Source organism: Contarinia nasturtii, unplaced genomic scaffold (assembly GCF_009176525.2).
Source record: "Contarinia nasturtii isolate CC-2019 unplaced genomic scaffold, AAFC_CNas_1.1 Cnas_scaffold_533, whole genome shotgun sequence".
In the NCBI taxonomy this organism is placed as follows: Eukaryota; Metazoa; Arthropoda; class Insecta; order Diptera; family Cecidomyiidae; genus Contarinia; species Contarinia nasturtii.
The window spans coordinates 991,123-1,014,460 of NW_022197885.1; the positions used below are offsets into that span (position 1 = coordinate 991,123).

General features: G+C 33.8%; 5 protein-coding genes and 1 non-coding gene across 7 annotated transcripts; 5 read left to right on the plus strand and 1 right to left on the minus strand.

Moving 5' to 3' along the window:
* The first annotated feature begins 28 nt into the window (after window positions 1-28).
* On the plus strand, window positions 29-3,682 carry LOC116339517 (exosome complex exonuclease RRP44). The gene is made up of 7 exons (XM_031765440.1): window positions 29-234; window positions 318-646; window positions 716-1,139; window positions 1,202-2,253; window positions 2,317-2,781; window positions 2,860-3,196; window positions 3,272-3,682. The coding sequence occupies exons 1-7, from the start codon at window positions 181-183 to the stop codon at window positions 3,557-3,559; spliced, it is 2,949 nt and encodes a 982-aa protein (XP_031621300.1). The 5' UTR covers window positions 29-180; the 3' UTR covers window positions 3,560-3,682.
* LOC116339518 (acyl-CoA synthetase short-chain family member 3, mitochondrial) lies at window positions 3,598-7,669 on the minus strand. The gene is made up of 10 exons (XM_031765441.1): window positions 7,322-7,669; window positions 6,937-7,244; window positions 6,818-6,863; window positions 6,639-6,737; window positions 5,417-5,842; window positions 5,002-5,325; window positions 4,827-4,925; window positions 4,611-4,756; window positions 4,187-4,532; window positions 3,598-4,108 (listed from the first exon to the last, which is right to left on the minus strand). The coding sequence occupies exons 1-10, from the start codon at window positions 7,374-7,376 to the stop codon at window positions 3,948-3,950; spliced, it is 2,010 nt and encodes a 669-aa protein (XP_031621301.1). The 5' UTR covers window positions 7,377-7,669; the 3' UTR covers window positions 3,598-3,947.
* Window positions 7,670-10,831: 3,162 nt separating this feature from the next.
* On the plus strand, window positions 10,832-17,940 carry LOC116339509 (dromyosuppressin). Its single transcript, XM_031765427.1, has 3 exons — window positions 10,832-11,046; window positions 16,856-17,087; window positions 17,151-17,940. Exons 2-3 carry the CDS (start codon window positions 16,871-16,873, stop codon window positions 17,252-17,254), a joined length of 321 nt encoding a protein of 106 aa, XP_031621287.1. The 5' UTR covers window positions 10,832-11,046; window positions 16,856-16,870; the 3' UTR covers window positions 17,255-17,940.
* Window positions 17,941-19,510: 1,570 nt separating this feature from the next.
* Window positions 19,511-19,583, plus strand: Trnat-agu. Its single transcript has one exon. It is a non-coding gene; the product is annotated as a tRNA-Thr (tRNA).
* A 476-nt stretch (window positions 19,584-20,059) lies between these two features.
* Window positions 20,060-21,774, plus strand: LOC116339611. The gene is made up of 2 exons (XM_031765589.1): window positions 20,060-20,165; window positions 20,250-21,774. Exons 1-2 carry the CDS (start codon window positions 20,115-20,117, stop codon window positions 21,579-21,581), a joined length of 1,383 nt encoding a protein of 460 aa, XP_031621449.1. The 5' UTR covers window positions 20,060-20,114; the 3' UTR covers window positions 21,582-21,774.
* Window positions 21,775-22,006: 232 nt separating this feature from the next.
* LOC116339779 lies at window positions 22,007-23,310 on the plus strand. Of its 2 annotated transcripts, XM_031765819.1 has the most exons (5): window positions 22,007-22,050; window positions 22,317-22,542; window positions 22,602-22,657; window positions 22,731-22,920; window positions 22,986-23,310. In XM_031765819.1, the coding sequence occupies exons 2-5, from the start codon at window positions 22,362-22,364 to the stop codon at window positions 23,117-23,119; spliced, it is 561 nt and encodes a 186-aa protein (XP_031621679.1). In that variant the 5' UTR covers window positions 22,007-22,050; window positions 22,317-22,361; the 3' UTR covers window positions 23,120-23,310. The 2 variants fall into 2 exon arrangements, with proteins under 2 accessions (XP_031621679.1, XP_031621680.1); XM_031765820.1 differs by lacking the exon at window positions 22,007-22,050 and having other exon boundaries at window positions 22,087-22,542.
* The last annotated feature ends 28 nt before the right edge of the window (window positions 23,311-23,338 follow it).

Consider the following 23,338-nt stretch of genomic DNA (forward strand, 5'->3'; position numbering starts at 1 on the left):
TACTAAATAGGCGATGACAGCTATTCAAAGCATGTACCTTCTGTGTTATTACAAAAATCACTACAGTGCAGAATAACAATATCGTGTTTTGCCCTAAAACACCGACTGATTTTGAATAAAAGTGAAACAAATCTTTTAATAAAATCCAAAGATAAAGTGTTCAATGTGAAGCGATAAAAAATGCTAACGAATAAGATTTTTATGCGGAAAACTAAACGAGGCAATATACTCAAGGTATGTGAAATTTGTGTAGAATCGATATTGAGGTTAGAAATGCATCAAAACATTGTTGATTCGCTTTCTATTCATTGTTTTAGATTGTCCGTGAACATTATCTCCGCGATGATATTTGGTGTGGTTCAGCGCTTTGTCTAATGTGTGAACACCGTGCACATGACAAAGTTTTGGATGAAGTTCCCGAATCAGCGAATCCCAATTTTCCGTTTCCACACTATTTGGTGTTGGACACAAATGTTGTACTCGATCAAATCGATATCTTTGAAGAGGAAGCTTTGTGCAACATTATCATTTTGCATACGGTCTTAAATGAAGTGAAGCATAAAAGTGCGGCCGTTTTCAAGAAATTACGAAACGTCATTTCCGATCAGACGAGAAAAGTGTACACATTCGTCAACGAACATCACAAGTAAGAGATACATAAAAAGAAGGACATTTTCGAGTATAAATTTTAAATGAATTCCATTCTAATCTACAGAGACACTTATGTTGAACGTCAACCGGGCGAGACGGCCAATGATCGAAATGATCGTGCGATTCGTGTGGCAACCGCATGGTATGAGTCTCATTTAAAAAAGAGTTTCGAAAACGATACCAAGTTGCGAGTAGTTTTGTTGAGTGATGACAAACAAAATTTGGAAAAAGCACGTGCCGACGGTATTCTGTGCAGTACAGTTGGTGACTATGTACGTGGTTTGGATAAACATCCAACATTACAAGATAAACTATCGTTGAAAGGATTCTCCAGTCAAGATAAGAAAGAAGCCATTTTTCCACCGCATTTAACCGTTACCGAAATTCACGATGGAATCAAAAGTGGTAAATTGATTCAAGGCAGTTTTGCAGCGTCACGTGAAAATTACCTCGAAGGTTTTGTGAATGTAGAGGGAATGGAAAAATCGGTTAGTCAAATAATCATCATTGAAACACATTAAAGAGAGTAATAAAGAGTCTTTCAATTTAGATTTTATTACAAGGTCACGATGGTCTGAATCGAGCTGTAGACGGAGACATTGTGGCAGTCGAACTGTTTGATGAGAGTTCATGGAAGGCACCAAGTGAGTTAATTTTGCAAGATGATCAAGACGATCCGGGCGATGTACTCGAACAAGTGAATTTACCGGCCGTCGAAATACCGACCGAAGACAAACAACCAACTGGAAAAGTGGTCGGTATTATTCGTCGAAAATGGCGTCAATACTGTGGTATTTTGCAAATAAATCCAATTCCGGGTTCGACACGTCACCTTTTTGTACCGGCAGAAAAGAAAATCCCAAAAGTTCGTATCGAAACACGTCAATCGGAACAATTGAAATCACAACGAATTATAATCGCAATCGATCAATGGCCACGGCATTCACGGTATCCACAAGGTCATTTCGTACGTGCACTTGGACAATTGGGCGATAAAGAAACCGAAAATGAAGTATTATTGCTTGAACATGATGTACCACACAGTAAATTTTCAAAAGAAGTGCTCAGTTTTCTACCAACACTACCTTGGACAATTACAGAAGAAGATGTGGCCAAACGTGTTGATTTACGTCATATAACTATATGCTCTGTGGATCCACCAGGGTGCACCGATATCGATGATGCTTTACATTGTCGCAAATTACCGAATGGAAACTTTGATGTTGGCGTTCATATTGCTGATGTAAGTCATTTTATTCGACCGGGAAATGCGCTCGATAAAGAAGCTGCCTCAAGAGCGACCACCGTTTATTTGGTTGATAAACGTATTGATATGGTACCCGAATTGCTCAGTTCGAATTTGTGCTCATTGCGTGGCGGTGTGGAACGATTTGCATTCTCATGTGTTTGGGAAATTGACGAGAATGCCAATATTGTGAATACAAAATATCATAAGAGTATCATTAAATCGAAGAAGGCTATGACATACGAAGAGGCACAACTAATCATAGATGATGAAACACAGCAACATGATATTGCAGAATCACTTAGAGGTTTGAATGGATTGGCAAAGATCCTCAAGAAGAGACGTACTGAAAATGGGTAAGATATTGTTTATTTAATATCATAGTATTGTTTATTCTATTTTTTTGTCTCGATGTACAGTGCTTTAGTATTGGCCTCGCCCGAAATCCGGTTCCAAGTCGATTCGGAGACGCAAGATCCAATCGAAGTTGAAGTAAAGAAAATGCGCGAAACAAATTCAATGGTTGAAGAGTTCATGTTGTTGGCGAATATAAGCGTAGCCGAAAAGATCGAAAGTGAATTCCCCGAATTTGCCATGCTGCGTCGGCATCCAGAACCACCACAAACAAACTTTGAGCCACTCATCAAAGCGGCCAAGCATCTTGGTTTTGACATTGACACTTCATGCGGTAAGAAGTTAGCCGAATCATTGGACGCAGCGGTCCGTAAAGATAATCCATATTTCAATACAATGTTACGGATTTTGGCAACACGTTGCATGATGCAGGCTGTTTACTTCATCAGTGGTACTTTACAAAAAGATGAATTCTTCCATTATGGTTTGGCTGCACCGATCTATACACATTTCACGTCTCCAATTCGACGGTAAATTAAGCCTACATGCCATACATGTGCTGAGGGGTGCATTGACCTTTTATATCTCGATTTTTTTTTTCGTTTCAGATATGCTGATATAATTGTGCATCGTTTATTGGCGGCTTGTATCGGCGCCGACAGCACCTATTCCGAATTGTTGGATAAACGAAAGACTGCACTATTGTGCAATAACCTCAACTATAGAAATCGTATGGCACAGTATGCGGGCAGAGCTTCGGTTAGTTTGAATACACATTTATTCTTCCGCGGTCGTACTCAAGAGGAAAACGGTTATATTCTATTCGTACGGAAAAATGCGCTACAAATTTTAATTCCAAAGTTTGGTTTGGAGGGAACGATTTATCTGAGTGGCAAGAAAGGAGTCACACACAAATCTGGCATTCAATTTGTGTTCGATGAAGAGGTTTGTTTTTTTTTTTCAAATTTTTCTTGCGCTTTTTCTGCAAGCGAAAATTAATTTCAAAATGCTTGATTCCAGGATCACACACAACGGTACAAAGATTTTGTTTTCCGTGCTTTCGATCCGGTTGTGATTCGATTGAGTTTAGACACCTCGAACGTGCAACGTGAAAAGATTGTATTTGAATTGGTAAAACCATTCATTGAAGGCTTTAGCGTCGAACCGATGGAAGTGGAGGCAAGCGAAGAACAAACGCCGGCCAAACGAAAAGTCGAAGAAATAAGTGCCACAGCAGACGACATAGAAACAAATGAAAGTTCAACATCCAAAACAAAAACGAAAAAGAATAAAAAAACCAAGAAATGATTATTCAAATGTTTGAATCTTGACAAAATCGTTATTGATTTGTTGTTTTTTTAGCGGTAAGCCATTGTTCTACCGACTTTCAGTTTCTTTTATTGAAATAAATAAATTACAAAATTAAAATTATTTAACTTTTTTGTTCGAGTTTTTTTCTCTGCGCATTTGTTTTGTATTCATATCTATCTATTCCACGACCTTTTCTTAAAATGAACTTAGCTCAACCGCATTGAATGATTAAAAAAATTAAAAAAAATTGCTTTGTGTGCACATCACTGATAATGATTTGAATCGTTTTTACAAAATATTTTCTTTATTTGGATGTTTGCACTTGAAAGATCTGCTTAAATACGGAGAAAAAGTAGTTAGCCGAATTGTTGAGAGTTTTTGAGTTCTATTTGCGAGTTGTAAGCGGATCGGGTGCAGTTTGGGCATGGCCCAATTCTTGCAAGGCTCGACGAATATCTTTAAACACAGTTGGATCTTCAATGGTTCCCGGTAAAATGACTTGCTTGTTTCGAGCAAAATCGGCCATCGATTTTCGTAAAGTTTTTCCTATCGAAACAAAAGAAAACACACATTTCAGCAGGTATAAAAATGAGTAAGATGGTTGCAAATTAATAAATTGATTACCAGAGCGAGTTCTGGGTAAAGACATTATGGGTGCAACCAATCGAAATGATGCAATCGGACCAATCACTTCACGAATTATTTTAATCAATTCTACGCCAATTTTCGTTGATGCTTTGTCTGTTGAATCCTTCATAATGTATAAACACAACGGCACTTCTCCTTTGGTGGGCTCAGGCACACCAAAAACGGCCGCATCGGCTACGTCGGGGTGTCTTAGCACTGCATCTTCCAAGGCCATTGTTGAAATTCGATGACCAGCCACATTGATGATATCATCGTCACGCGCTGTGATAAATACATATCCATTTTCATCCTTATATCCAGCGTCCATAGTATCATAGTAGCCCTGCATAAATGAATGAGAACGAAACACAATTTAAAATACAATGGAAATTGATTGAGCGAACAAAAAATGCGAATTTACTGGGAATTTTGTGAAATAAATTTTTTCGAAGAGTTCATCATTTTTATATAATGTTGACATATTGCCTGGTGGCAATGGCAATTTCACCGCAACACGACCAAGTTCATTGGGAGCAGCCTCTGTGCCATCCGGGTGTAAAATATCAACTGAAATTTGATAGTTAAAATCAATTTATATTCGGTCTAATACAGATTATTTTTTTCTTTCGAAACACACTTTTGTATCCAACAAATGGCAAACCAGTAGAGAATGCCGGTTGATGTGGACTATGATTGAAACCCAAACAGCTTGCAGTTATTGCCGATCCAGTCTCAGCTGTTGAAAAATGCAAAAAATTGATTATTTTTTTCTTCACACAAATTTCATTTTGCAATAGAAAATCATCGCTTACTTTGCCACCAATGATTCAATACTGGCACCCGAAATGTTTTTCCAATCCAATTTTTCGTCTCTAAATCACAGTGTTCGCCAGCAACAAAAATCGTACGCAACGAATCAATGTTATATGCGCGTCCAAATTTTATATCCGGATCGACTCGTCGAATGACACGAAAAGCGGTCGGAATTGAAAATAGTGCCGACACCTTATGTTGTTCGATAATACGGAAGTATTGACCTGGATCCGGTGTTCGGTCTGGTTTCCCTTCGTACATGACACTGGTGGCGCCATACAACAACGGTCCATAGCAAATATACGAATGTCCAACGACCCAACCTACACATGTATTTTAAATAAAATTTATTTCTCGAATTTTTGGACGAAAAATAGTTTTAAAAAAATAGTGAAAAAAATAAAGCGTGCTTGCCCAAATCAGATGCGGCCCACCAAACATCAGATGGCTTAAGGCCGTAAATAGCACTCATGGTATACATCAAATTAACTAAATGCCCTCCAGTCGGACGTTGTACACCTTTCGGTTTGCTTGTCGTTCCGGATGTGTACAACAGATACAGTGGATCATTCGCTTCGACCGGAACACATTCGCATGGTTCACTGTGCGCCAATAAAGACTCCCACAGCACATCATTTTTCGACAGCAATGGTGATGTCATGACATTTTGTCGTTGATAAATCACATTGCAAATTGGTTTCCACTCGGACATGGCCAGTGCATCATTCAGTATGTCCAAATATTGAATAACTTTATTTGGTTCAACACCGCAATTGGCCGCAATGATGACCTGTGGCTCGGCATGTTCAATGCGAGTACATAGCTCACTTGCAGCAAAACCTAAATTTTATAGATAATCGAACACAAATTAAAATATCAATATCGCGCAATAATAATGACTGTTTTTTTCAACCACCATTCCAATTGACATTTATTAGACGATGAAACTGAATTTTTAATTACACGATTATGCGCCTTACTCTATTTCCCCGTTAAAATGTGTTTAAATTATTGTTATTGACGATGAATATTTTTTTCGGTAATAATAATAATAGAAAAAAAAGACGACGATGAATAGTCGTTCAAATGTCTCTCTCCCTCCGAAAATCATATACATATATGAACGAAGAAAATTTGCATTCAATTGAAATAACAAACAAACGGTCGGAATAAATCTTAGCACACACAATTCATCGTACATTTAATGTACACACAAACCAACGTACCTAACCACACGAATTATCGAATGTTTTGTAAAAACGATTTTGATACGTCGTCGGTATCCATTTTATATATATATATGAACGCTGGACTTTTTCCATTTAATGTCAATCTGTTGACCTTTGGTCAGTATGAGAACGCATGCATAAACAATATTCTACGTTGATTTTATTCAGAATGTAAAAAAAACTGAATGTTTTGTGTTATAGGCTTTGTATTTGTGTGCTAAGTTCGAAGAAAAGTGAACGAAAAACTACGTCAATCTATATTTTTAGCGTCCGATTGTTTAAAATTGAAGTTGATGAACTCAATTTGATTTTGCAGTATAACGGTATCCGAATTTTCCCGTGGATTTTGTTTTTGTTTTCGTTTTTTTGCACATGAATTTTAATCATTACCGATTGACATTACTTACCACCAAAGACAACCGAATGCACAGCTCCAATTCGAACGGTAGCCAACATCGCCATTACCGCCTCAGGGATGAGTGGCATATAAATAATTACACGATCGCCTGTAAATTAAATGAGGGCCAAATTGCACATTAAGTTAATTCAAAACGGGGAAAAGTTCAAATGTTTTGCTTCATTTTACCTTTCTTAACACCTATCTTTTGAAGACCACCAGCAATGCGAGAAATCTATTGAACAATAAACGAATAAGTCAAATGACATTCGTGATTTTCACTGTTTGAAATACTGTTTCAAATTTACCGTATCATAAAGCTCTTGATAGGTAACTTTTCGGATGGTATTTGTCAGGGGGCTATCATGAATGATTGCCACCTTATCACCATTGCCAGCTAAAACATGACGATCGACACAATTGTAACAGGCGTTCAAGTAGCCACCACAAAACCATTTTGTGAACGGTGAATTGCTGTTGTCGAGAACTTTTTCAAATGACTTATCCCAATGGATCATAGGCGGCGATGCGATTTCACCCCAGAATTCTTCTGGCTCTTCAATCGACCGCAAGTAGGTATCTGAATAAATAGAATTAGCGCCCGGCACAAAATTGCCTTTACACCAAACATTGTACTTTCAAATATAAATCTGAAGACCGGGGATTTCGAGAGAAACAAAAAAAATATCTTACTATAGCCACCGTTGAATGTCGAGTTGGAATCCAAATTACGCGAAGATGACTGCATCTCAAATGATTAAAATTAAATCACAAAAGAAACAATAGTAAAACAATTCTCTAAAACAAATTTGCTTGAAATTCACTTAATATACAATCTGCGGATTATTTTCTCGTTGAAATCACTTTTTTTTGGCAATGATAGTATTGACAGAAACTAAACTGGTTGGTTACAATAAAAATTCAAAAAAAAAATGGATGAATTCAATATTGTCGCGAGTTACAAACTGCTTGAAGTACTGGCGACAACTAAATGCGGTTGAAGAGAACACAAAAGACTATTAGTTTGAATTGGTAGTCGTTTACATCGACTTTAAACCATACACTAATATTCCATTTGGGCATTTGTGTTATTAACGGCTAAATATCCGTTGCTGATTCACATTTGAGCTCATTAGCAATTAATGGATATGCAAACACACTCGTCCGATGCATATAATTACGGCCGAGTTTTGACTCAATCAAATTATATCAAACGAATAAATTGGCCGATGGGCTTTCATCGTTAAATCGTTTGCTGGGAAACTGAAAAAAATAATTGTCAAATTTTTTAAGGCGATTTATTTCAGTGCCGCAGCCAATGACTTCTTGACCAAGTTATTATCGAGTAAAAAGTGAAACGTGAACATTCCGTAACGATTTGTTTACATTTTTTCCACGCGCCTTTTCATTTTTTTTTTATTTCAATAAATTTTCGTATGATTTTAAAGGGTTCTCTTCTTTATGTGTCTCCAACAATTTACAAACGATTCATTATTTTGATATATTTTTTATACATTCCTTCTTCATGTCACAAGAAGTAACATTTTATAGATAAACTATTCTTAAACAATCATGATAATAATTGAATAAATTTGCACATTATGGTGTCCCTAGTAGTTAGTTGATTATTCTCATTCAAGTGCGTCTCGACATTTTTTGCTATTTTTGTGTAAACTTCAATAAATATTAATGATGTCCCATCTTCAATCAATCACATCGTACACAATATTAATAAAACAAAACTGGAAAATCTACTATCGAGAAAATACATTACGCAGTTGCTACCAAGATGTTTTCTTTCTTTAAATTCAAAAATTTGCATTCAACGATGACACAAATCATATATTGGAACATATAATAAAAATCAATTTTCTGAATTTTCTTTTTAACTCGATAAAATAAGAATAGACTATCAAATTGAACAATATGGCGTCATAGCTACAAAAGTCACGAAATAACACTATCGCCAGCTGTCTATTGGTGCTTTTTCATTGGTCGAGAAAAAAAACTTTTATTGAACTTGCCATGTTGACACCTTTGAACTCTGGACAAAACAGCTTTACACACAGAGAATTCTAATGATATTTTATATTTAATTTTGTTTTTTTATAATTTTACTTTCGGTTAAGTTCATTCCATAATACGATAGATTTGCCGAAATCATAGTTTGAAAATTGAAAAAATTGCACCTCCACTTAAAATGCATGTATTCAAAATGTATTTTACTATGGTAAACGGCGATAAATTTGTTGGAATCCGTCTACCACTAATTTTAAATAGAAATGAATGGAAAATGTTGTAAATGATTAGCATTTGATTCCATTTAAATCTATTTATATATAAATCAATTACAGATATAGCAAGAGTTTGATAAAAATCAATAAAGATTAATGGAATGTAAAACAGGTAGGTAGATTGAAAAATGACCGGGAGATAGATGATGGCGGGCAACGTGATTTGAATGTGAACATCTCGGCCAAAAAAAAACTAATCCAATGCGTTCATTTATTTGTTGTGTGAATGGTATTTGCTTTGCAAATTGATGGATATTGCGTTCGGGGAAAAACAAAAGTTGACGTCAACTATCACTATCACATTCGCTGGATACATAATCATTTTTTCGCCGTTGTTGATTTATGACACCAGAAAAGATTGTTTGCTTAGTCAATAATAATAGTAAATAGTTGCTTAATTACTTGATATCAAATACGGAGTTTATTGCTTTTTTTATGGAAAACATATCCACTCATAGAGAGTTCATTTTATCAAAGACTTACTGAACACCATTCCACACGTAGGATGATCTTTTGTTTTATGCAATAACCGCGTTCTAATAATGTGCAAATTTACACAGTCAATGCGATTCGTTTACAATTTAATATAAGACAATGACATTTTTATCTCAATTTATGACTTAATCCCGTCAGGCCACCGACGCAGGCTATTTTTAGGATCTTAAAACCAAATTGAATGCAAATTTACGGAATTTAAGATAAAATTGGATTTGGTGTCAAAAGATTCTTCTTTTCTAAATCGCCCAGTTCAGGGCAAATTCAATGCTCCAGCACAGCCAAATACATTATTATCATACACGTGGGGATTTTAAATAGAATTTTTACTGTGGAAGAACATTTCATTTAATCTTAATAAAAGCATGGAGAAAATATTATTATTTTCGAGTTTTTTCCAAAGTCTTAATATGAATTTAAAAAAAATGCATTGCAAATGGATGATTTGTAGAAATGACAATCGCTGTTGTAATGTTGTAATTGGAATCAATTTAAAATACATAAAATAATTGCGTCGATGTGGCACAAGGATGCACACTAAATATATACCAATTGTCCATTTCTATTTTCAATGCACTGACGAAGAATTCCATCGTCTATTAAATGACGATTACTTTTTAATCTACTGATAGCGGGAAGATTGTTATTACTCCTACTTAACAAGAAGTGACTCACATTTTACATTTTATGTGTTGTATTCTACATGTTTCGAAGGGCTATAACAATTCCGTTTAATTTTATATTGGGTTAAATCGGTCTTTTACATATTCGTGGAATGTCTTATTTTGCTATGTTCATCAGGATCATTGATACAGGTAGAATTAATTACGAATAAAATCATCGATATTAGAATTCATGATATCATTTACAATTCGTTAAACTCTATACGAACCAATAAATTTTGCTTCAAACATTTTTTCGAATTATCATGAAATTCGGTTGACGTAATAGTCATTGGACGAGATAGATTTCGTTAGTTTTTGTTTTTGTACACACATTCTGCACTGTATTATACAATGAAAGCTTTCGTCAAAGTAAAATACATAGGTAAATTTGGTGTGTCATCATTGGAGAATTTGAGCAAATTTTGTCTAATCACGAAAAACGTCATCGAGGGGCGGAAAATTGTCGTATTCGATGACAATGAGAAAAAAAAATCGAAAAAATATGACTCCAGTCACTTATAGGAATAAGAAAGGAAAAAAATAATGTTAAATATGGTAACAGCAACCTACAACAAATTGTATGCAGAAATGTACACAGATGTACCAAGTCCGGGTGAAAAATCACCAGTTGCTGAATGATGAATAATGAAATGCGTCGGCGTGCCGATGGTTCGCAACGCAATCAACAGCATGCCGAATGTATAAAAGTGAACGTGAGTACGTTGATACGATCATTCCAATTCGAATGCTCGAATAAACAGTAGCGCACAGACACGGAACAGTACTCAAGCTCGTTTCATATCTCAAACCAAGAGGCACACTCAATAGATAAAAAATAGAAAGCAACAGGAGTTAAAACCACCAGTTGCGTTTGTATCATTTCTTTTTGCCATAAGTGACAGTGTCAAGAGGTTAGTGCGTGTGAATCGAACTCATATTGAACGGGTTGTGGACACTTCAACAGGTAAGTGAATATAGAGCGATAAGAAAACAAATCGGAAATGCAATTATTATAAATAAATATCACGCGAAATATTGATGTTCATACCGTTTTTGATAAGACCGAATCGATCGGATTCATTTTTTATTTAATTTTCATTTGTTGTGAATCAATGAACAAAATGCGTCACCATTTTTGTGTAAAATATATGAAAAACTTCTTCTTCGTTATTCAGGTGCGGTCTATGTTGAGCTCGATTCTAAGCAATCATAAAAATCTCGACCAAAAATATGGAAGGAAATAGAACATTGTTTTTTTTTGGGTACAATATACATTTTTTATGGTCAATTGAACATACAAATATGTATTGTACATTTATATAATAAGAAAGCGTAAAAATAGAATTAAAATGGCAAAAACAAAATTATCAATGAGAGAAAGAGAGGAGAAAAACAACATTTTTTAGAATCAAATATTTTTCTACAAATATTCAATGCTCTATTTTTATTTTCAATTTTGCGATTTGATTTAATGATGAAAATTTGACCTATGCGTTCAATTCCATTTATAAAAACACATGTTCTAAACGTTTACGCAATGCATTTGAAATTTCACACGAAAAATGTTTTGCCATTCGTTATCGCAATTTAATAAAAATTGTCATAAACAAAATTCTTTAAGCGGAACAAGTACAAAATACAAAGTCCATTGAACAAGTACCCAAAAATGTACCTCACACATTACGATTTCAAGTGGCGCAGATTGGGCAAGTTATTGACTAGATGCCGCGATAATTGGCATTGCCACTTGGATTCAATAATGCGATATGGTATATTTTTTATAAATAACAAATACACTTATTGATTAACAAAGGGCGCCACATATCTAAATTATTGTAGCAATAGTTCGGGAAAACTTTAAAATCCACAACGCTTAAATCACTTTTTCAGGACTTCTTCCTTTACGTTTTATGCATTGCTCATTTAGTTTACTTGGGTAAAGTTTTCAAATTGGTGCGTAAAATGGACTTCTACACCGAAGTGGACTTCTACACAACAAGATAACTTTACCTTTTTGTAGCATCTTCTGCATATTGTTGGCAATTCTTTGCATAACACCTAGTTTGATGCTTGCGTATGTCCGCATTTTAATTTGTATAGAAATCCTCACCAAATATCTAGAATTCTTGATATAAAAATAATGCTCAACTTGTTTTTCAAAATTTTCTTTTCAATCAATTGAAATATGATTTGAACACCCCAATTGGTATTAAAGTTGGGCAAATGAAAATTTAATGATGCTACTGCTGTTCCTTTCCTTCTGTTCATATTATACAAATCGAATGTTAAGCAATCGCAACGGAAAATAAATATCATAAAGTTGTCTAGAGAATTGAAATATAGTTCAAACTATATTGGGGAAATGTTTCAAATCATTTTGCTTACATCGTCATCGTGAACGTTTGCTTTGTAGCAAACGAATACCACAACTATAGTTGTTCGCTTCAAAACTGCTATTTGATGAGAGAATATTAGATTTTGTTATGGTTACAAAATCATAAATACCATTCGCTCAATATGAATCCCATCACATTAAATGTGCAAATAAAAGTATTCACAGCGATCCACATTGGTTTCCATCATCCTGGCAAATGTCTTTATTTTCATATTTACACAATAAACTGTTCAAACTGTAGATTTGATCGTCATTGTTTACCATGTGCTTTAGATTCTCCTACATTCAATCCAATATTGAAGGAATTTGGTTTGTGTTTGTGTGTGTGCGCGATGGTCACAATTGCGCTCCCAATTTCTTTTCGGCTAATTTTCCGGCCACTTGTTTTCCCCAATGAATTTAACACTGGATGTACTCTAAATCGGGGAAAAAATGAAATCACAATTGCATGAAATGAACGTAGCACACTATCAACAATGCCCATTGTTGTTGAATCGATGTGGAACGCTTTGAAACCTTAGAACAACATTGAATTCAGTTGGAAATAGAACATTCCGTGAGGTTTGTATTGCTTCATACCAAATGAATATAATTTTGTAAGATGAAATGTGATCACATCCGATAAATCCAAAACTTACTGAGCATCGACATCATTTATTACCGACAAATGTTAAACTGTAAACAATACGCGAAGCATACCTTTGAAGTGATGGTAGTTTTAATTATAGAAATTGGATTATTTGGATTCCGAGAATTTGAGACTCGTTTAAAGTTTAGTTCTACTCATATTTGAGCTTTGTTTCCGATTAAACTTTCATATAACCCAAAGGCGGTGAGGCATCATTTTAAGTCATTCTCTTTGTCTGTCTGTCTGTTGGTTTTTCCTACTTTCCTGGCAACAATTTCCAAATGCATTCAAATAATTAAATAACAACGACTTATATATAACCATGAAATTGCTATCGATATTTTTCAATATTTTATCGCATGTCAACTAAGCATATTAACACCATAAATGTTTGCAATATGTGCTAAACTATATCGATTGTAAATAATAATCAAAGTTTTCCATGTAAACGGAGCATTTAAATATGGATAGTTGCGGTCTCTCACTCCATATGTGCGCAGTACTTGCTTGTTAGTTTACATGCCATTGATTGACTCACTTACTTATCGAACGAAATATCAAATAAATATGTAAATTATGGTTTTATATCATAATTCCCTATCGGAGAGTCGATTATTCTGCATCGAAATTGAATATTTTAATACTATATTTTCAAAATGTTTTTATTACGAATAATGTATTTCTAAGTTTTTGAACCATATGTTTGAAAAAAAATGAAATCGTTAGCGTTGTCTCAGGCGATTTCGTAAAATTGCAAAAAATGAAGTGGGATGATAATTTTAATTCCAAATTCACTTGATTTTTAATACACTACGCATGTTCATTCGTTTTTCGCCTCGAGTTTTATTTAAGCTTCGTCCACAGTATCAAAATGTGAATTGAATTTGATAAGTACGGATTGTCCATTCATTTAGCCGTGTGATAATCTCCAAATTTCTCAACAAAAACGAGACTTATAATACTCTGAAAATCTGGCCAAAATCCAAGTAAAGTTCCCCTCTGAATAAAAATGGGATTATCGTGTTGTTATATATGTTTGCAACAAAAATAAGTTCGTGGGTCGGAATATGTCCATTTTTCCATAACATTTCATCAAATTATCAGCATAAAGTTATTATTATATGTCAGGTTTAGCGAACTTGGACATTTTTAAATTCTGTTTCTTTGGAAACAATGGACAAAAAGCGACAAGTACAAAAACAAAATAAAAACACGAATTCTCCACCCCAATCGACCGTTATGTCTGCTTCCGTTCATTCACAAGCGACTACGTGTAATCCGAGTGAGTATTGTTGAACATCAAATGACGTAGAATGAACCATATGGCAAAATTAATGTGTGATCTTTTCAAGTCAGTGGAATTTCTTAGAAAATCACCACTGCTCGTTATTTTTTATCGGCTTGTACGTTGCGTCTCCAAAGAGAGTTTTGTTGTAGATACCATAACAAGTCATTGGCAATGAGAGAGATCGTATTTTCTCGTGCGTCAAAATATTTTCGAACACAGAAAAAAAATACTATATCATCAATTGATTTGGAAATGGAAACAGGAAAGAAGGTGAAAATCCATTTGAATGAGGAACTACTTAGAGAGGAACATCAAACAAATGAAATGACGTATATCCATTCACGTTACGATTGTTCTTGTTAATCTACATTCAATTCCATTACACACATACACACATAAGCCATAATCTATGATGCATGAGCAACGAGATGACACAGCATTTACACTAAAAAGCTTGTAAATGCACTTTTAGTGATTTTGTGTAAACGGTAGTATTTCAAATGCTTAAATATACCATCAGAGTAGGAAAAACATAAACTCAACATTTTATCATGACATCTGTCCAAATAGATGACAATTTTGTGTTTTGCTTATGATTATGTTACTGTTTTATACTTTGTGAACACGTTGACCGCCAACGGCTATTTGTGTAGATAAAACAAGCACTTCGCAAACCACAGCGCAAAGCACAACAGCAACCCAGATAGAAACAGAGAGCAAAAGATACACTGAGCCCAGCGAATGAATCGCATGGCATCTGGTTCGTGATGATTGATACACACATTCGCATTTGTGACTGCATGTCAGTAGTGGCTGGAGAGAAAATCGACCTGTGGAAAATTAGTCCACGTGACATTGATGCCATTGAACAATATTCGTTATCATTAACATCATTTTATTTTTTCTATTTTTCTTTTACGAAAGAATAACTTTTCATCTGCTATTTCGTATAAACATGTACCGAAATTGTCTGATATGTTTAATTTTTCGAATTTTTTTATATCATATCGTTTGCCCTTTTTTGACGTTACTACGTTCGCACATACTTTTTTACAAGCGTAAGAAAATATTTTACTTTGACGGCGATAACTTTGAATGAAATCTTTCTGAAAATTGATATCGAAATGGTGAAAATGCTTTCATCTTTTTTCTAATGCTATAGCATTGAGTTTTTCTATTGAAGCACACCGATGTTTATAATGAGGGCGGATCGTAATAAGCATCGAATTTCACTGAAGGCAGAGCATTTTCACCCACATCGAAATGCAACATTCAATGAAGATTTTCTAAATGCATGCTTCAACGTTCAACTAACTATAAAAGGTGACATATGTTGAAAGATGACCTTTCGCAACATAACCGAAAGAGAGAGAGAAAAAAAGCATCATGTATGTGAGTGTCTCCCATTTCATTGGATGGCTGTAAGCCATTTCTAGAAATATCCAAGCGACAGGTAGCGTAATAAATGCAAATTTATAATCGACAATAATTTGTTCAGTCTCGTTCATAACATCAACTATAGTAAACTATTATTGTTTGTCAATATGCTATCTATGTATAGCAACATCACGAGGAAAACACAATAAAGAAAATCATAAGCTCCGCATATTTTCGGATCGATGTCAAATTAATAGGGATAAGAGATATTTTTTTTTGTATTGTATGGCATATGCAGAGAATCATATCGTTTTTTATCAGTATCAAGCATTCAGCTTGAGATTATGATATAGTGGGTTGCAAATGATTTTATCTTCCTTTACAATACATACTACACTTGATATATTTGTTTGCACATCACATGGCCAACGAAATAGTGTGCAATGCAATGTGAATAAATTATTCGTTCATTGATTGGTTGCTAAAAAAATCGTCATATTCAAGGTGAAAAAAATCACAAAAAAAAAAAAAAATAAAAAAAAAGAAAAATACGGAGCTTTAAATGATAACCTGAATTGCGTAAATGATTGTAATAAATAATAATAGATTGTGATTTTTACCGTATCAAATGGTGTTTTGCGTTTTTCAATTTTCCAAACACAATGCATACACACATTGGCAGTAAACACGTTTGGAATTGTGATAGAAAAAAGTGCCCAGTGGCAAATAAATAGATAAGCCATTTCCATTTCAATAATCGATTGCTATCGAACGTGAACATTACCATTTGCCATGTATATTGATTGATTTAGTCAGGTGTTGAAAATAACAAATGGTCATCACATTAGTCGAGATTTGTTTTCCCGCAATTTTCCGCATTTCGCTCACATAAAATTTAAATTAATTTTCATTTTCAACCGTAAATCTCGTGATAAGCGGATTTGGTCAAATGGCAGCATTTTCAAAATTGTAGCAATTGAAATTCAACACCAGCGTTGCCAATGCGATAAACATTAAATCTTAATTCTATATTAATTCTACAATTTGATACAACACACTTGTCTTTTCGTTCTCTCTTTTTGCAGTTAAAATAGATAAAAATGGAGTACCAAATGATCGTCTTTGCTTTCGTTGCGTGTATCGTATTGTCCATATCAAATGTGGCGACATCAAAAGAGATCCTAAATGCGCCCGCACTGTGCGCGCCCGATATTGTAGAAAGTATGCCAGCCCACATTCGAAAAGTATGCATTGCACTGGAAAATTCAAATCAATTGTCATCGGCACTAAATCAATACATTCACAATGAAGCGGCGGGTAGGTGTTTTAACCATACCACCGTTACCAAACGATATTAATTGAATTTTGTTTCATTATTAGCATTGCTGTATCGACCTGAGGATTTATCATCACAGCTCAATTCACCAGCTGGAAAACGGACCGATGTTGACCACGTATTTTTGCGCTTTGGACGAAGGCGTTAAATCTACATCAATTCCCCTTTGCTCCAGCCGTTACAACCAAATGCCAACTGAAATTTGAAAACAAAAACGACAACTGTTTTTCGTCAACCACATCTTCTTTTCATGAATGTAAAATAAAAAAAAAACATTTTCCCATGTATGCAACGATTGAAGAAGAACATGTTCATCATTTTATTATCACTTAATTTATTGTAAAAACACATTCTCAAAAAACGAAAAACGAAATGGTAATATTTTTTTGTGTTTGTATTCATGAGGAGATTAACAGAGAGAGAGAGAGAGAGAGAGAATGCTATTTTTTCGTAAAATGAGAATAGACGTTTAAAATCATAAAGATTACGTAACTAATTGATCTCTGTGTCATATTTATTGTGTAGAACAAAATTTATTTCTAAATTTATCATTGTAAGCAAATCACTATAAAACACCTGCAAACATTGTACTTTGTGGATCCACATCCACACCACACGCAAAACCAATTGAGATTTGTGTACTTCATTCACATTTATTAATCGATGTATGGTATAAAATACACACACTTATCATATTGTTCTATCAAAAAAGAGAACTATTACTTAATTTAGACTCTAGTCAACGCATCTAACACATACACTACATAATTTGGTGGTCATTTTAATATACGAATAAATTCCAAGCAGATGGAATCTTAACGATAACATTTTAAACTTATGTGTTTCTGTACTTAATGTGTGAAACTTTGCCGTTGATGAAATGCAGAAAAAAGAATTCCGTTCTGATTTTCCAGCCATTTTTAAGAGAGCCGTGTCAACACCACCACTCATCATACCATACATTGCCAGCCGGGCTACCAAGTTGAAGAGTTATGAGAGAAAGCAAATTATACTAATGTTTTTTTGTTTTCAAATTAGTATTTTCATTTCAACCCAAATCTAATACCTTTTATTTACCGTGTTATCAACAAACAAATGGAGATTTAAATAAAACATCTCTAATGACATATATTTTCAATTTTAAACTGTAAACACAAATGGCAAATTGTATAAATCATATATTTGAACATGAAATTACAAAACATTTAAATAAATACATAAAAAGAAGAAAACCAACTATAAATGACGGCCTAAGAAGAAAATAATAACATACAGAATATTCTGCAAAAAGACGAATACATGTGTTTCTTATGTAAGTAGGCTGTTTTACCTTTGCGCTGTCTGTTTGTATATTTGGTTTTTGCTCACATAAATTTGTATTCGTCTTTTTGCAGAATATTCTGTATGTTATTGTTTTCTTCTTAGGCCGTCAAATGTAGCATATGTATATCGCATTATTTTATCAATTTATTTATGTTTTTTTTGCCTTCAGGATAAAATATGTTATACTTTCATCTGAAGCGGCTGGGACCTATGGTTTGTATACAAGGCCAAAGATTTGGTGGCTTTTAATAAAATTAAGACTCCTACCTTTGTCACCAACTTTACACCAACTGGATATGACATATGTCACAGCGGATCTTGTTAAATTTACAAGTGAATATTTACCAAATCTCGAAACCAGACAATATATTGAACTAACTGGTCAGTTGAGCTGACAGTAAGTTAGCCAGCTAAATGGAGTAAAACAATAGAAGTTATTGTTATAATGAACAATCACTTCTATTAAAACAAGAAAAGTGATTTATCATTAAAATAATAACGTCAATTGTTTTAGCCCATTTAGCTGGCTAACGTACTGTCAGCTCAACTGACCAGTTATTTCAATATATTGTCTGCTCGAAACACTAGAAATATCTCGCCAAGTGGTTAAAAAAATAATTCAAACTCATATAATTATGATTAAGCTACGCGACGATGAGGAATGTGAAGAAATGGAAAAGTTTGATAAAAAAGACGAACATTTTATTGAGATCCAGAAATATGAAACAAAAAAATGAAAATTCTCTTAATGCATTTTTATATTTAAGTAAATACTGTACTTGAATTCACTTTAACTCAATTCGCACAGGCAAAACATTTTCTAAGATTGGAAATCTAAACAGACACCCCGAATACACCGAAATATAATAATAATTTTTCATTCGTTGGCCCAAAAGATTCAGAAAAAGGATTCGACCCCATAGATTCTTTCATTTGGTTAACCAGAACACTCCAATCGTCAAAACAAATTTTATTTTCGATACTTCCATACATTGAAAACATTTGACAGGCTTGCGAAAAGAATCAACGTGTAGCAATAGTGTATAAAGAATGTTTCAAATGAAGCTAAGGGACGGTATGTGGCGCCGTGGCTTAGATGGCAAAGCGCCTGTCTAGTAAACAGGAGATCGTGAGTTCGAGTCTCGCCGGGGCCTTTAATTTTTTTTATTCAATTTATTACATTTATTCCATATGATTTGTTCTAAAAAGTCGCTGAATTTTATTTCATTTTATATAGAAGTATTTTTGAATAATTTTTATCGGAAAACTTGAAAAAGTGCTTATTTTAATTATTTCTTTATATCGGAAGATTTTCCACATGAGTTTTACTAAAAATGATTTTGCCTTAATTTATACATCAGTAAAATCTAGAAGTTTGATAACAAATGTATTCTTCTTATTGAAAATTCCACGACACCGATGTTTGTTGGAATGAAAAGATGACATACATTTCTATCATTGCGATGCGTTGGTCTCATCACATTTATTTTTCGTTTCAAATATTTCGTGAGTAAATATTAAAATTTTGAGAATAAACTTGAAATGTTCATATTGTTACCAATGCATCGCAATGAGCTATTACATCTGAAATGTATAAAAAGCGATGAGCATTTCCATAAATTCATCAGTTCTTTTTACAATTTTTTTGTCGTTGGACTGATATATAAATTGCTTTTCTTTCAAAAATGAAAATTTTCTACGGGTTGGCTGTGGCCTTATTTCTTTTTGAAGGAATTGTGAGTACCTTTCTTCGACTCATCGTATTCAATAAAACTGCATTACATAAAATATTAAATACATCCATTTATCCATAAAATTAGATAATCCAATGTGAAGGTGCGAATGAGTTTAGAGATGCGCCGGTCATTGATGAACAATATTTACCTGATCATTTAATTGGAGAGATTCTCTCCAAGGCTGGATTAAATGTAACGAAGGAAATGGCACAAGCACAAATGAAAGTCGCCGGAGATGCAATCAGAAGAGTATTTGAAACGCGCATAATAGCGATTCAGGAATATCCGGATATGGCTGAAACCATTGAGGTTTATGACGGTGAACAAATTCTCCTAATCAGGAACCATACTAAACTTATGTCACTTTTTGAACAATTTGGCAGCCATGCAAGAAGAATTCACATAAGTTATGAATCCATGGATAAGGAACGGCGGCGTGAAATTAATGAAAAAATTATGAAAAGATGTGCAAACCAATTAACAGAACTTCAAATTCTGACTAGAGATGATACAGGCATTTGGGAAGAGATGTCAAATGGCAAACGCGATATTCGTTTTCCAAAAGTGGAACATTTTATTTTCCTGGGTTCAAGCAAAAGAAACAAATTTGATTTGAATGCAATCTTTCCCAGGCTCAAATTTTTCTCGTTTCCCTTTGGCTCTGTAACTGACACAAATTGCTTGGCAAATGTGAGGAATCTGAAAGAATTAAAGCTGTACATTGAGTCAATACAGGAGCATCAGCTTGGAAATATCTTCGCAAATAATAAACATATATCTAAGCTCACACTTAAAACACACATAAGGAAGACCATTAAAAGAGAAACTCTTCGTTCGATTGAAAGCTTGAAAAATTTAAAAACACTCGAAATTAATAAAGTGAGCCCTGACTTTTTTAATCGAGCATCTAATCGTGTATACAATCTTACTTCAGTGACCACATTTGTGACTATGTGCCGTGAACCAATCAAACTAAATAGAGATTTTTCATTTGACATGCCAAACCTAAAACATCTCAGATTGTGTGGGACGAACTCTGATAATCGTACATCTGATCTTATCAATCATTTCAAGAGCTTAGAAACTGTACTACTGTTTGGCGATTGCGAATTTAATGTCATTGAGTGTATTGAATCTCTGAAATACGTTAAAGAATTTACTACTTCAACTTACTTCAACATAGGCCAAATTTCATTATTTCGAAAATTGTTCGAAAATTTTGATACAACAAAGTCGAATTTGAACAAACTAGTAATTGATATTGATGAAACAGAATCAGAATACTTCCTGTGGGAAGATGCAATGCGTGAAATCAACAATAAATTAAAAGAATCAAATAAACCAACATGGACACTTTCTCATGGAATTTGGGAAGAATTTAGAAAAAATCACTTGGAGTTTAAACGTAATACGTGAATTTAGTGGGATTTCGTCAAATAAAGTTTTTTTTTAAAATGCAAGCATAGCGAGAAATCACTGCAAATTTAAATAACACAAGAATGTTTCGATATTTATAAATTAAAATGTACTAGCGTTAAATGTTCTAACTGTATGATTATGATACACAATCAATTTACAGAAATAAAATGTTTCACTGAACATACGATAATGTTTATGGTGTAATGTTATAAATAATTTTATACAATATAATCAATTCATTTTTCACTGTAAAATCAGCTCAAGTTTATTTTATTAGATATTTTACCGGTGACACAATCTTTAAATTAATTGAATTTTTGGCGATAACATTATCTTCATGTCGATATCAATTTTGCCATATACTTACAATTTATAAAATTATCTAACTTGATGTGACACAAAAGTTTAGTTTCGTTTCTCTATTGACTTAATAGATTGTTCATTTGCCGAGGACAGAAAATTTGAAGTGAGATTCTTTAAAATATAAAGCATAACCATTTTTAGAGAGAAAATACCAATTCATAGAAAAATAACTTATAAACTTGAACATCTATTATACGTATTAAATATCAAAACGAAGTTTGATGTTCTTATTGTCAAAACAATTACTGAAATCAATTTTAAATCAAGTGAATTTTATGAATTGTGTCTACTCCCGAGAGGCGTCCACTTTTGATTGATGAGCACTTTTTCAATTATTTCAATAACGGTTTTAATTACACACTTTTACAGTTTTGAAAAAATACAAATATCACGCGCATTTTGAAAGAGAGAAATATGAAAATTCCAACTGTTTCTCGCTGTTGTTGTTGCATAGATTTACAACTCGGTGGACTGATATTAGGATGGTTGGGAATTATCTCTTCTAGCTGGGCCATACTCGATATTCTAGCCATTGGAAAAACTAGAGAAGCCCTTACAAGACTAGAACAAAATATTCCCGTTGGAATTGTAATTGGTAAACTTAATATTTGCGAAACTGTTTCGAATAACTCATAACAAATTTGTGTATTTCAGTTGGTTATTTGGTATCTTTGATTATGAACATTTCGTGGACTTATGGAATCAGTCAGGTAACTAAAATTCAAACATTGGAGATTTTATATATAAAGAAACAAATGAAATATTTCCTTTTAAATTTCGTAGGTCAAACCAAACTTTTTGCTTGCCATCATTATTTTAAATGGGATTCCACTCGTTATTTCGTACATTAGTTTTTTTGTATCTCTACCATTCCTCATTTATAAGTTCATATCCGAGGGGCGACCCCAGTTCGAAGATCCTCATTTTGCCAAAATGATGTATTTTATTTTTGTACTATCTTTTGTTCTTCTAGGTAAGAAAATATGAAATTATCAAGTTAAAATGTTTGATATATCAAATTAATATCTAAAATTTTAGCATTATGGACATACTGTTGGATTGTACTGTATTCAATCTACCGAAAAGTCAAAATCGATGCCCAACAATTGAGAAAAATTGTGGCCACAACGGCAGTTGGAGTTAAAATGGATGTTTCAAATATTACACCATAACATTCGTTTTTCATTTCATCTTTCTTGACACATAAAAAATATGATATAAATTGCTTGAACAAATTGTACTCACCATTGTAACAATGTTTCTGTCTAACATTGTTTAACTGCATGCGCACACGTGCATCAGCAACTCACAAACATAAATGCACATGCCTTCTTACTTACTTATGGTCTCTATGCTACCCGACATTTATGACGGAACCGTTTATGACGGTC